The following is a 15,342-nucleotide window of genomic DNA, read 5'->3' on the forward strand; positions in this document are numbered from 1 at the left end:
TCCAAATTCCTTTTTGGCGGGGAGAGAAGGGCAGGGCAGTTTCTCCTACTTAAGAAAATTTGGTTAGTATCTCTACTGTAAAACTGATGACCTGGTATTATAATTATTTGAAAATTGTCAGTCATCTCCATAGAACCATGAACTCCTTAAGGACAACAGCAATGGCTGTTGTACTTTTCACTACCTGCTGGGACATCTTTCCTGAGGGTAAAGTTCTAAAGTTAGGGCATAAAACAAACATGGGTTTTCACAAAAAATCACCTGGGAAGGCATTATGTTGGAGAGCAATATATCTAACTCTCATTAAATTCACCAGTACTGTGTTTTCTGGTATTGGGACAGAGTGCTGTTTTCTTTGATCGAACCCCATATGAAAAAGGTCTTGTGTTACAGCGCCTCTCTCAACACCAGCATTGCAGTCAGTTTGGTGAAATGCTCACTATGGGAAGCCTATGAGAGCTGAAATTACCTGAGGGAATAGTACAGTCTTCATTCCTATCTCATGTTCACTCTGGAAAATAAGCTAAATGAATGAATGGAATGGGCAAAAACTAATTAAATGATCTCTCTCCCTTTTAATGTAAAAAATCTAACAAACCATGTATATGCTTCAGTTTAAATGCATGACTCTGACTCTACTATAAGTTCAAAAACTCACAGTGCAAAGAATAAATGAAGCAGAGTTTGGGTGATTTTACCTTAGGGCTCTGATTCAAAGACACATAAAACCTTAAACTTCTGATACCTCATTTTGAAATCTGCCCTTTCCATTGTTGATGTGTCAGAATTAAAATAAAGTTAGAACTTTTTGTCTAAAATAAGATATATTCTGAGATTCTTAAAGCTTAAACAGAAGATGAACTGGGTCTTGAGATTAATTACTAAAGATATGCAGATCAACCACATTTAATTTGGTTGTCAAAAAAGCATTTATGCCCTGGCTGGGTAGCTCAGTTGGTTAGAGCATTGTCCCGATACTCCAAGATTGCAGGTTCCATCTCCAGTCAAGGCACATACAAGAAGCAATAAATGTGTAAAAAAGTGGAACGACAAATCAATGTTTCTCTCTCTCCCTTCCTCTCCCTGTCTCCAAAATCAATCAATAATTTTTTTTTGAAAAAAGTATTTATGATGGACTTACAAGAAGAGCATGGACATGATTATGGGGAAGTCTCCATTTAAAGAGCTGATAAGTAGAGGAGTAAGCTGCTTCCTTCTCTCCTACCCTTTTTCCAGGCTATGGTTGGTTGGTCCCAGGGCCATTGCTCAAAGACCTCTTTAAAGAAAGACATACCAGTAACAAATTCCAGTCTCTTATCCTTGTTTCATCCAGCAGCCTTTACAATAATCTATCTAGTCTTAGCTAGATGACAACAACCCGCTGGCTTATATTTGCACATTCAAAGTCTCTCAGGTGGTAAATGATAACATCAACATTCCTGCTGATAATCACTCTAGTTCTTCAGCCTAATGGTTCCCAACCAAGAGGGAACATTAAGATCATGGGGGAGGGGTGCCTTTAAAAACAAAACAAAAAACACAACACAACAACAATACTTATTGATGTCCAGGACACAACTCAAACCAATCAGAATCCAGATCTCTGGGATGTAGGGTCTGTGCACCTGCATTTTTAAAAAAGCTCTCTGGGTGATTTCAGTGTGGAGCCAGGGTAGAGAATCTCTACCCCTCAGTTTCTTAACCATCTGAACTCTAAGGACTTTCATTTTTATTCCACTCCATCCACCTCAAAGCATGGCTCTACTTTGTATCTTGTAGCAATTACAATTTGTTCTTTCTTAGAACACAGTCTCATATTCTAACTGTACTACTACTGCGGCTGAACCTGCTTTTCGCTTTCCCAATGCTTTGTCTTTGGGTCTCATCTCTCTCCTTCCTCACAATATACCAAGTCCTCTTCTAATTTCAATTGCTTCTCTTCCAATGTGGCCATTCTGTAGTTCAAGGTAGGCCTCCCCGCCCCCATTTCTTCATTTCCTTAAATACTCAATCCAACCAGTCATCAACATCAAAACCCAGACTGTTGAGTACAACGGTGAAAAAAGTCCCAATCGACTGCTAAGAATCCTTCTGTTTTTCTTTTACAACAGCCACTGCCTCTCAGTCAAGTCCTTGTTAAAGTGTTAAAAATTTTTTAAAAACTTATGGCAGAATATACCTAGTAGCCTAATTTCTCATTATCATGCATGCTAACCAACCTACAGTCAACTGTAAAATGACTTGCCATTCCCTGAAAGAAGTACCTGATACTCCCTCCATCTGGAATACCCATCCTCCTCAATGCTCCCTGCCCAAATCCTTCTCACCCTTCCACACTCATCTGAAATGTCTCTTCCTCCACGAAGTCCTACTGTTTTTACTGCCTTAAGCAATCTTCTTTTAAAAGTCTCATACTACCTCCCTATATTCTTTTGGCACATTCTACCATATATGATAGTTATTTCTTTACATCTTATCTCACTTCAGACTGCGTTCTTGAGGGAAAGCGTTAAAAGGCAGCATTATGTTCTGAGTGCCCCGGCCCTTTGGATCAGTCAACATGGGTTCAAATCCCAGCTCTGTCATTTCTAAGTGACTTTGGACAAGTTATTTACCTCTCTGAGGTTCAATTTCTTCATCTGTAATTCTCCACAAAGATTAGTACAATATTACATACATGGTAGAACTGAAAGTTTGGCTCAATAAATAAAGCTGACGAGATAGCATCTAGGTGGTGGTTAGAGACAGGAATGCCACTGTTCTTGGATTGTTCTGCAACTTTCCCTCTGTTTTGCCTTTTTCTGCATCATTTCTGTACTAGGTGTCAAGAGGTAAGAAGTCAAAATTGGTGATGGTGGAAAAAAATTTTTTTAAAAAATCATCAAATGCTTTCTGAATAATCCAACTTGGAAACTAAAATGGGGAGAGAAAATTAGACCCCTCAATGCTCTCAGAATATGTTGATTCTTTTCTATTGCTATACCTTCCAACCTAGATGATAAATAGTGTTTACATGACTGTATTCCTCATTAGATTACAAACCTGGAGGGCAGAGACTATCTTATTTGCTAATTTTACAAATATTTATTTAGCACCTACTATATGTTAGACCTGTTCTAAGGGCTGGGAATACAACAGTGAGCAAAATTTTTAAAATTCCAGGTCTTACGGAACACAGTTGATGCTTATGTTTATGAAATAAATGAAGAGGAAATTCTAACAATATAGCAATCTTTGAAGCTCCTAGGATGCAGATGCTAGCACTGTTGTTGCAGAAAGAGCACACTTACATATGCATATACACATTTCATTTTTTTTTTGTTCTTAGCTCTTCAATGATTCCTAGAACTGTTTCATAGCAACAGGAATCATATATTATATATTCCTTAAACTATAAAATGTTGCTATGAAATACAGTGTGCAATACTATCAATTAAACTACTACATCTGGAGAGCCAAGAACTACATGACCACCTATCAAGGGCTCTAACTGGCTGAAATGGACAAGTAAGTTCCCTCACTGCCTTTATGACAAGAGATTCCTATTTAAACATTGCCTGCACAAGCCAAAGCTATTATCCAAACAGGGACACTTCTGAAAGTGAAAGGAAGAACTTATTATATATCAAGACATCAGGTAAAATCCAGAAGTCCTGGCAAACTGGGACATGGTCACTCCATGACACTTCTCATTTCCATTGGTTTTAGGTTATAATTGCTTCCAGCATCAAAGACCTGCACCACCTATAGTCGTCTCCATAAGATACTAAGCTTATGTTTCAAGTTATAAATAAGCTTTCCCTAAAGCACGCCAAACTTTAATTTCCAATCAAGTTGGCATCCAGTACTTTCTGGGAATGGGCTTGTTTATGTATACAGTCCAGAATCCTGACCAAAGCATGATAAATAATATTTCCCAATCAAACAGTTAGAACTCGTTTCTCTTGGATTAAATTTCAGTAGGCTCAAAGTAATTAAGTGCCAAACTGTTTTCATACAGATTTCCAAATAGAAAGTCAAAGTGTAAAATGAATAATGCAATCCTTTAGCAAGCTAAAAGCTCAGCTCAGAAAAATATATAATCTTTCTTAATTATTAAAAAAATAGCCCTGGCTGGTGTGGCTCAGTGGATTGAGTGTGGGCCTACGAACCAAGGGGTCTCTGGTTCAGTTCCCAGCTGGGGCACATGCCTGGGTTGCAGGCCAGGTCCCCTAGTGGGGGACACATGAGAGGCAACCACACATTGATGTTTCTCTCCTTCTCTTTCTCCCTCCCTTCTCTTCTTTCTAAAAATAAATAAATACAATTAAAAAATATATATTTTCTAGGTTGATATATTAGATTTAAAAACTATGAAAACAAAAAAGCTAGATAATACAGAGGTCACGGTAAATTTATTGTTTCTTTCATACCTAACTGCTGCTAAATCTCTGGCACCTGCTAAATCTGTAGGTAGATTTGTAAACAGTTATGATCTGGACATTGTCTTTTTAAAAGCTGCTTAAGGAGTTATTTAAAGATGCATGTCTTTCAAAACCCAAGTTAAATTTTTGGTGGGCAATACCCTCAGATTTTTCTAATATAGTAATGATTCAATTAGTTTTAAAGACATCTTCTGGTTTAAAATGTTTGTCTACTGTAAGTTACATATGCAATATAATATCCCAATTTTCTCATCTAGAAAAAAGTGTAATGATGTGGTACTGTATGTACAATGCCAGATTACTTAAGATTATTTCCTCCCCTTTATAACTTAACATGGGAAATATATATTTTTGACTCTATGAACTGATTCTTTTATCAACTAAATATTAGAACATCCATTAGATGCAAAGCAATATACTTAGAAGGTACCTAAAATGACAGAGCCTCAAACAGATCTGAAAAGACAGTTTCTTCAGACAAGATCGGGCACGTTCAGAGTGGCTGTAGACTCAAAAACAGTTTCTTCAAAGCACAATTCCATGACCATATATTTAAAATTCAAAATATTATCCATTTTAAATTCTTCACAGATATAACAATCCTCCAATTAAAAAAAGAAAAAACCATCCTCTAAAACCACATGCAATGTGTGTGCCATATTTCTGAGATACTACAGAGGGAGCTGCTGTCACAGATGGGTAACATATTAAGTTGAAACCATATAGTAACTTCAGATCCTATTAAATGCTCAATATTTTTGTAGTTTATTAAGGTGTCTTATTTTTCACACTGAAATTACAGAAAAAACATTTTGCTTTGGCTACAACATATTTATATTAAGAAGCATGGGACAGAGAAAATTCCTATCTAGGATATTTTAAAAAAATCAGCAAAGGGAGAGAATACACACATACATATATATATATAACTAAGGAATTTCTTATTTCCATTTAAAAACACAAATTTTTAGTACCCTGTACTCCAAGCTAAATCATGTCTTCCTAATGTCTTTATAATCCTGTGGCAGCTATAGGTTTAATTCCTTTTATGTTAAAAGGACTCAGTGTTTTTCAAAAGACACCACCACTGGAAAATGTGTTTTTCTGTGCATCATTCCACATGTAACCCAAAACTATATAGGACAAAGTAAGAATATTGAGGTTTAAGTTTGAAACATTTTTCCATCTGTACCCAGCTAGTTCTATGAAAGCAAAAGTGTTAATTTTTAAACCTGAAGGTAAAAATAAATAAATAAAAAAGTAAAACATTTGAGTAAATGGTGTACCAGAGGGTTCAATAACTATTTAATGGCAAAATCTTTTATTTAAACATTCACGCACAATTTTGGGGAGAGGAATTTCATAGAAACATTCCGCTAACTAATGAAATGGGCTGAAATCAGCCACCAATAGCTGCTATACCACCTATGGCACTCATGGTTTTAAATCATAACTGTGCTAACTTTTCCTATGTTCTGCAAGTATTTAAAATAATAACAAGTCAAGGATCTCCCGATTCAATTAAATTATGGTCAATAATAATGACTGAGAACTCGTAGTTTATAAGCACAAGTAGGGTCTTTAAAGGAATGACAAACCCCAGTACACAAAACTAATACCTGATATAAATAATTCATGCTTAAACTATGAGACAGAAAATGTATAGCTAAGTATTCAGTGAAGAGAATCTAAGTATATTTGGCATTTATTAAATACACCCATATTCATCAATTATCTTATATGAAAACATTCTTTCCTCACAGAAGGCCTACTACATTCAACAAAGGGTTAATGCAGCTGATCTGGGCTACCCAAATCCTACCCATTCCAAAAGGCTTTAGGACTGGCTCTGGCCAAGCTGCTGGAAAATAACCTTTGCGCCCCTGCAATATCCTGCTTCATAAGAGCATCTCAATATACCTGGGGCTTTGGCCACACCACACAGTTTACGCTAACAATGTGATTTATGGTGTACACCTGTTTTTGTTTGCTTGGGTCCTTGGTCCAGCTGTATTACTTTAAACTCTGGGTGGAGAGAAGGGTGGAGGGCCGGAGACTGGGTAACTAAGGTTCCTTGGGTGGTCTCTGCCTACCCGACGGACCTCCAATAAAAGGTCTGGACTCCAAGGCTCATGTGAGCTTCCCCGGTTGACAACATTGCCTGTGTTGTCGTAATCATTGCTTGGAGAATTAAGCACTACCTGTACAATTCCACTGGGAGAGAACAATTAGAACTTTGCGCCCGGTTTCTCCTGAACTCTGCCTTATGAAACTTTTTCCTTTGCTGATTTTAATCTCTAACCACAAGTAAAACAGCTTTCTGGGTCCCCTGAGTCCTTTCAGCAAATCATTGAACCTGAGGATAATCTTGTCCCCCACCACCCGCCACAACCTATAAATACAGTAAAATTTTTATTTAATAAAGAGGATTTCTTCTAATTTCAAGGTTTGGTGTCAGCAACTTTATTTCCAAAGAGGCAGCGATAATAGTACATACTCATAGGAATGTCTTCTAGTATGTGAATTTCTTTCCCACAAAACAAAAAGGAATCATTAATGCTTTTTCCTCAGTTGCTACTACTGACATAGAGTTGAGGAGAAGAGAATTTTCTCAATTCTTTTATCTTTAGATGAATTTTTTACTTTTTAAAAAAGGGTGTGTCAGAACCATCTGGCATGGCCTAAGACCTCAGGTGTACAAAGACACTCTTACCAGCACAGGGTCAGTCAAGGGCCAGTCCTTTCTTTGGAGTGTGCAGGGTTGGAGTACCCCAAGTCCACTGAGTTAACCCTTTACAGAGGGACTAATTCCATGAGAGATTCATGGGTTAAAGTATCATTAAGGAGTATAGCACCCAAGAGATTTTGGATGTCGTTGGTGTGGGCTCAGTGGATTGAATGCTGGTCTGTGGACCAAGTCCCCAGCTGGGGGTGAGTGAGAGGCAATCGACTGCTCTTTCTCTCACACATATTTCCCTCCCTCTTTTCCCTCCTTTCCCTCTCTCTAAAAGTAAATAAATAAAATCTTAAAAAAAAAAAGAGCTTTTGGTTCATCAGATCAAAACATCTCAGAAATGTCAATTAGTGACAATTTTATCACCTTACATGACTTCCCAATTCCCTAGTTAGTTTGGCTGGTCTCTCTTCCTTTGGGAAGCTCTTATTTATTCCCAGTTACTAAGGAAATTATCAAAGATAATTGTCTATCTTTAAATGTGAAATTACCTACCACCTGTGTAAGAATGAGATTTTCGTTTAGCTCACTGCTCAATCAGAAAAAGTATCTTGTTATTATATTGGTTTCCATTCTGAGCCACAGGTCCAGTGTCAATAAAAATCCTTGAGTGAACAAACAGTACTATTATGAACTCACTGAATTCAGTGATTTAGGATTTTCTGTCTTTCACTTAAAGCTTTACCAAGTACAGAATGGTAAATGGTGATGCTTTGCCTAGGAATGTCAGATGGGCTAACTTACTTTTTAATTTTTTTCCATTCACAGTCCCAGGAGCTATTACCAGGCATTATTTTACAGTTCATTATTATTCATGATACCTGACATACTATTTTTATACACTAACTGTCGTACTGATAGGAGAATGTTAAAGCCTCTATCCTGAGAGAATCATGTATGTAGTGGTTGAAATCAAGACTATATAGTCAGACTGCCTGGAAATGAACCTCAATCCCAACATTTACCAGCTCTGTGATCTTGGTCAAGTTTTTTAATATTTTGTGCCTCAATTTCCTTCTGTTAAATGGGAATAATCATAATACCTTCCCCAGATGGATGTTATAGGAGTTGAGTAAACTCATATGTGTAAAAAACTTAGAACTGTGCCTTGCATCTGATAAAAAGTTATGTTAAGTGACAACCATCACCATCGCCATTATTCCAAGGAAGCTGGGAAATGTAACTTGCTGTTGTATAGTGACAAGGGCACTTTACTGAGTTCAATTACAACACAGCTGCCCCACTGGTTAATGTGCAAAATGGGGGAAAATAGGTAATAGGTAACCTATCTTCTGAGGCTATGAGTGGAATAAGTAAAATATCTGCTCAGAAGTCCTGTTTTGTGGTATCACCACTCACGATATAGTGGTAATACTAAGCTCTGTCAGATACTTGGGATTTCAAAATTACCTGGTTTCAGGTACTCGACCACCTCTGCAAGGATGACATTTAATATACCTCAAGGCATGAACCCTGAAAGATGCTAAAAAATTAATTAAAAAATTATCCCTGTCTTTCACATTCCCTGGTTAGGATACATTTCTTCAAAATAGTCGATGTGTGGAGGTTGGAGTATGTCAAGGGCAGAGAGTACCTGAGAAAAGAAAAAAAAAGTAAGATTTAGAGAACTAAAAAAGAAATAACATATGACATATATGCAATAAATACTATTAACATTTCAATCAATGATTCAAGGCTTAGTTACAATTTCCCACTGAGATTAACTAGATTTACCAGTCAAGAGAGAGTCCTAAACATTAACATGGGTTTGCAAACTTACTGTCTAACACAGGGGTGCCAAACTCATTTTCTCCGGGGCCACATCAACCTCACAGTTGCCTTCAAAGGGCTGAATGTAATTTTAGGACTGTATAAATGTAACTACTCCTTAACTAGGGGCAAGGAGCTCAGCACTGTCGCCGGGTAGAAACAAAGTGGAGGGCCGGATTTGGCTCACGGGCCTTGTGTTTGCCACCTGTGATCTAAAAGATAGTTCTACCTAAACCAAATGAGAGAGGCAACTGGGTTATACAACATGCTACCAGAACCCCTGCACAGGACAGCACTGGAAAGAAATGTCCTATTTTTAATCATTGGCATCACTCTAAGAGCACAAGGAGCCATACCTACCATTCATTCCTTTATTCCTCTGTTCAAAAAATACTTAATAAGAAAATATTTAATAAGTGTATTCTACATGGCAGGCACTGTGGCAGGCTCTTGGTTATTATAATGAACAAAACTGATATTCCTGCTCTCATGACTAGGGAAGAGGAAGGCATTAAACAAATAATTAGTTACACAAATATACAATTATGACCATTACTATTATTAAGGGAAAAAGTAAAGAGGAGTGGGGACAAAGCTTCCCTGAAGTGACACTATTTGACTCTAAGAGTGGAAGGCTGAACAGAAGTTGGTCAGGCAATGTAAGTCATTGAGGCAAGGAAGAACCAGGAATATTCTAGAAATAGAAATGCAAGTGCTTATGGAACATAATGGGTAGGAGGAAAATAGGCTGGGACAAAACAGAAGAGAAAGGCAGGGGATATATCACATAAAAATTTTAAAATTATGTTAAGCATTTTGAATTTTATTTCAAGTTCAAAAAAAGAGAAGTCACTAAGGGTGGGGAAAATAAAAAGACTTTAAGGCATCTGAAATTCAAGTCCTTTATAAAAGCAGCATACTACCAATGTCACTTCTGCCACTGAAACATAACAAATAGGCCTACTTCACTTGCCAGCTGTCCAGCTACTCTTTTAAGTCTCAACTATGACGTCACATCTAAGAATGTGAACATACCTTGCTAACAAGAAATACCAGGCTCAAAGAGTATGGAAGAAGTTATGTAATGGGAAGTAAATTGTGTGGTAGTACAAGTTTAAATTTTCTGATCTTTAGCTTAGTGTATTAAGAAAAACAATTTTGCCTTGGCTGGTGTGTCTCAGCGGATTGAGTTCTGGCCTGCGAACCAGGGGGTTGCTGGTTCAATTCCTAGCTGAGGCACATGCCTGGGTTGCAGACCGGGTCCCTGCTGGTGGGGCTCAAGAGGCAACAACACACTGATGTTTCTCTCCCTCTCTTTCTCTTTCCCTTCCCCACTCTCTAAAAATAAATAAATAAAATTTTTAAAAAAACCCCACAATTTTTTTAATCATGGAGAATTTTAAACACATAAAAGTGGGCAGAATAGTATAAAGAATACTCATGCAATTATATAAATAACCCACGTAAACGTAGTAGTTATCTATACATGGCTATTCTTGTTTCATCTATATTCTCCGCTTTCCCTATATAACTTTGAAGCAAATACCAAATTTATTTCAGCCATACATTAAGTATCTCTAAAAGATAAAAACTTTAAAAAATGATTATCAAATATAAATATTTAATGTTTTTAATTTTTGAACTGAATTAGTATCAGTTTTATTATGAAGAAAAACAAAGAATGACCTATGTATTGCGTATGCATGATATTTTTTTAATACCATCAAATATGCAGTGTTCAAATTTCCAATTTTCTTTTTTAAAGTTGTTTATTAGTCTATATCAGGAGTTAAGTAAGATTTACATATCATGGTTAATTTATGTTTTTAAGTTTTAACCTATGGATTTCTCCTCCATCTTTTCCCCTTGTAATTTATGTGGAAGAAACTTTGTTCATTTTAAAAATTATTCTTTTTTCAGCTAAGCCAAGCATTTGTCACTTAAAATTTTTTTAATTGAATTTGTTGGGGTGACACTGATTAATAAAATTATATAGGTGTCAGGCGTACAGTTCTATAACACGTCATCTGTACACTGTACTGTGTGTTTACAACTCCAGGTCAAGTCTCCTTCCATCACCATTTATTCTCCCAGACCTTCTTCAACACCCCTCACCCCCAACCTTCTGCAATGAAAAAGCCTTCACCCACTTTAAAATCAGTTAAACATAAAGGTTTTAAAATAGTTTCAATGTTTATTATAAAGAATATCTATCTTTCCTTTCTAATTAAAATGTTTATACTTAGAATCTTGGTATAAATGAAAAACAACAGGTTTTCCAGTTTCTTCAGAGAATAATTTTTAGCATATGAAAGATAAATTATTTCATTTCTATATTTTAAACAAACCTATAATTAGCTAGTGTCACAAATACACGTAAATTCATTTCTCATTATGTGGCAGAACAATCTTTAACACAAATTTGATGCCTGAAGAGGGCTGTTAGAAATTAGTGTTTTACTTGACATCTTTCGGACTCTAAACTCTGTATCTGAACAACATACACCCTGTCTTGCGGGAAAACAGAATGCAGTGAGTGACAGCGTCCATTAGACAAAGCTATTTCACACTTCAAATCTACCCGCTATAATTAGAGGTTATCTAGAGGAAAGTGACAACCATACATTTAAACCTTGATGGAGAAGAATAAGGCTTTCTTACTCCAAATTTGATGAAGCTTTTTGTAGAAAAGCCTTACAAAACAGGGTTAGACATTTGCGCTAAAGCATGTAGCTATGATTGTTAGCTTCAAAGGTGCAATATTTTAGACTGTGTGGATTTTTTTAACCGCCTGTTGTTTTTTAGTACTTTTCGTTCTACCTCAAAATGTTATCCTAGGATGGCATTCCAGAGTCTCTAGGGGGCACAAACCAAGCTAAGACCAGTAGAAATGATCCAGGAATTTCAGAAGTGAGAAGAAACAGTAGCAGAATTTCAAACTTCAGACTTCATGACTGACTCCCTGTTTAAATAGCCCAAGTCCCTCTATAACTCCACTATTAGTTGTGGCAATAAAGTGTGTGAAATTAGCCTTATATTGCAAATTAGGAGGGTGCTTGTAAAGAGGCAATGTATCCCAAAATACCATCAATCCCTCAAAGGATCTCAAATACAAAAAAAAGTAGGCATACTTGACTAATTTAAAAATGAATTAAAGCTTAAATAATGGTCATTACCAAACAGTTCCAGCACATTTCTCAAATCTTATCAACTGGGCAAAAGCTCATGATAATAGCTGCTTTTTAGAATTTTAACATCTGTGATGACAGGAGATTCACTATAAATTGGTTACATGATCAGTAAATGGCTTAGTTTTTTTAGTCAGCCCTTTATCAATAAAACAATTGCTGTGAATAATGTTAATCTAAATACAAAGACTAGAAATTTAACTGTTCATAGAATTGAATTAAATCCCATGTTTAACAAAGGAGCTAATTCCTCCTCATTCTCTTACCCTCCCCCCCCAAAAGATTTTAAGGTCTTTAACGTAGAGGCTATGTTACTACTATTATTTTTATAGAGTTGCAACATATACTAAAGTACATAAATACCAAGTGCATAACTCAATTTATTTTTACACACATGTGTATAATATGATGAATTTTTATTCTTTGATTAAAATCCAGATCAAGAAATTAAGCATTTCAACAACCCAGAAAAGCCCATTTGTCCCTTTCTAGTCAAAACCCCTTCCTACTCAGAAGTTACCTTTATTCTCATTTTCCATCACCAGAGATCCACTTTGCCCGTCCTTGAACTTTATACAAATTGAATCATACAGTTGAGTCTTTTGTGTATGGCTTCTTTCATTTCCTGTCATGCCTGTGCGATTCACTGAATACACAGCTCATTTCAGGAGGAACATGCCTATTAACCACACATCCATGTTGATGTGAATACACCATTTTTACTGACGTGGAATACACCATTATATGAATGGGATGCAACACAATGTACTTAATCCAGGGTACTGCTGGCAAACATTTGGGGTGTTTCCCAATTTCTAGGTATTTTGAGTAAAACTACCACGAACATTTATGTACAGGTCATTCGGTGGATATATGCAATCATCTGTCTTGACTATACCAAGGAGTAGAATTACTGGGTCACTGGGTAAGGTGTGTATTTAGCTTTAGTAGAAGTCAGGTTTTCGTAAGTGGTTTTACAAATTTACACTCTTAAGCAAGGATAAGCCTTTCCGTTGATTCCTGTCCTTGCCAACACTGGGTACTGTCAGTCTTGGCTATTTCAGCCATTTGATGGATATAGAGTAGTATCTCATTGTAGTTAGTTTTAATTTACATTTCTCTAATGACTAAAAGCCTTAGAGCACTTTGTCATCTGCTTATTACTCATTTGATTATCCTCTTTTGTGAAATTCCTAAGTCTTTTACTGATGGGCAAAAATTCTCAATTTGTAGAAGCTCTTTATAAGATATATGTTTTGATACAGAATTTATAGTCTGGAAAATGTCAAGTAAGTATTTCTAATGGTCTTCCTCAAATGCTAAATATTTAAAAAAATTATTCTATCAAATAATATATTCCAGAAATAAGTTTTTTGCTGGATATATGTCTGAGGTCTGTCTTTTTATTCCCTTAAGGTTTTTTTTTTTTTTTTTTAAGATTTTATTTATTTTTAGACAGAGGAAGAAGAAGGGAGAGAAACATCAATGTATGGTTGCCTCTCACACGCCCCCTACTGGGGACCTGGCCTGCAACCCAGGCATGTACCCTGACTAGGAATTGAACCAGAAACCCTCTGGTTCACAGGCAGGCACTCAATATACTAAGCCACACCAGCCAGGGCTCATTCTCTTTACTTTTGATGAGCATTAGTTCTTAATGTTAATGGTGTCCAGTTTAACAATCTTAAAAAAAATGGTCAATGCTTTCCTTGTTCAACTAAGAAATCTTTGCTTATCTCAAAGTCATGAAAATATTTTTGTATGTCTCATTCTAGAAGCTTTATTATTTTACCTTTCACATTGAAGTCTGTAACCCATTTTGAATGAATTTATGTATATGTTGAGAAGCAGAAGTTTTTCACATGGATAGCTAATTGATTCCTGCATAGTGAAATGGCCATCTATTCCCCACTGGACTGCAGTAGTGCCGCCTCTCTCATAAATAATGTGTATGTTGGTTTACAGACTCCCTATTCTATTTCATTAATCTATTTGTCTATCCTTGTGCTGCCTTGATTACTGTGGTTTCATATGTCTCAATACCTGAAGTGTGCATCTCCAACTTTGTTCATCTTCTTCAAATTGTCTTGAGTAATGTAGGTCTTTTCCATTTCCATAGAATTTAGAATGTTTGTCAATTTCCACACACACATATACACAAAACCCTGCTGGGATATTGACTATACAGTTCAATTTGGGGAGAACATGTCTATTAGCCACAATGAGTATTGCAAACCATGAACACAAGAGATAGTATTATTTTAAATGCTTCAAGAACCTGCCCAGTACCACAAATTTTAGGCACAGAGCAAACAAAACTGAATCCACTAAAAAGTAACCTAGTCTACAGCATCTTTTGCCTTTTCACAGCTCTTAGCAGCATTAATAATGTCTACAAATAAACAGCATGTCTACGTTCAGAGAAGGGTCCTATTATCCCCATGTTGGTATGATTCTTTATCCTACTTGGAACCCAAAGAGACCTTGTTTGAGTTAGGGCAGACTATACAAAGGAAAACGAATGATCCTTCTTTGCCTCCACTATCTCCTCTTTGCCTCCTTTACTCTTCTCTAAAGAATTCCAGAACTAAAGGATTGGGCAAAAGTAACTCCAAGAGACAGATCAGAGATTATCTATCATTCTAGACTCTGCGATTTCTCTTTTCCTATCACTTTTATTCATTTACTCACTCACTCTTCAAAGAGACTGCCTACTGTGTGCTTGGTGCTATTGCCCATGGACAGAAAAACCCAAGACTTGGATTAGAGGGGCTCTTAGCAGAAATCAATGAGCCCCAAGGGGGCTCTGAATGGGCTTTAGAGAACCAGGCAAAGCCTAAAATGACACAAAATTGTGTGTATGTGTTTTTCCAAGAGAGGGTTCACAGCTTTCATCAGATTCTCAAAGTACAAGATTTTTAAAAAACTGAATCATCTCTTTTCCATGCTGATATGTGTGTATATACACATGCAAAGGAGCGTAGGTGGATGAAGTAAAGAATATTTTGCCAGATTTTATAATAGCTCAGATTCTGACTAGATGCTAGCGACAAATCTAAACATCAATCTTTACAAAGTTAAACCTATTTCTGTTTCCCTAAGTAACCTCATCAAGGTAAACCTATTCCTTAAGATGATAAATAACTGTACTTTAAAGAAAAAAAAAAGTGTGTGTGTGTATCTTACTCAGCCAGATCACCTGAAATCAATGAATTTGATATAGTGA

The 15,342-nt window shown here is 36.4% G+C and overlaps 1 protein-coding gene across 1 annotated transcript in view; it reads right to left on the reverse strand.

Annotated features, from left to right (window-relative positions):
- The window catches only part of NLK (nemo like kinase), a 151,436-nt gene that overhangs the window by 45,059 nt on the left and 91,035 nt on the right, over positions 1-15,342 (reverse strand). The window contains exon 3 of the mRNA XM_024565222.4: positions 8,697-8,752. Within this exon, the coding sequence (XP_024420990.1) occupies positions 8,697-8,752 (56 nt within the window). The remainder of the gene's footprint in view (positions 1-8,696; positions 8,753-15,342) is intronic.

Source organism: Desmodus rotundus, chromosome 9 (genome assembly GCF_022682495.2).
Source record: "Desmodus rotundus isolate HL8 chromosome 9, HLdesRot8A.1, whole genome shotgun sequence".
Classification (NCBI taxonomy): Eukaryota; Metazoa; Chordata; class Mammalia; order Chiroptera; family Phyllostomidae; genus Desmodus; species Desmodus rotundus.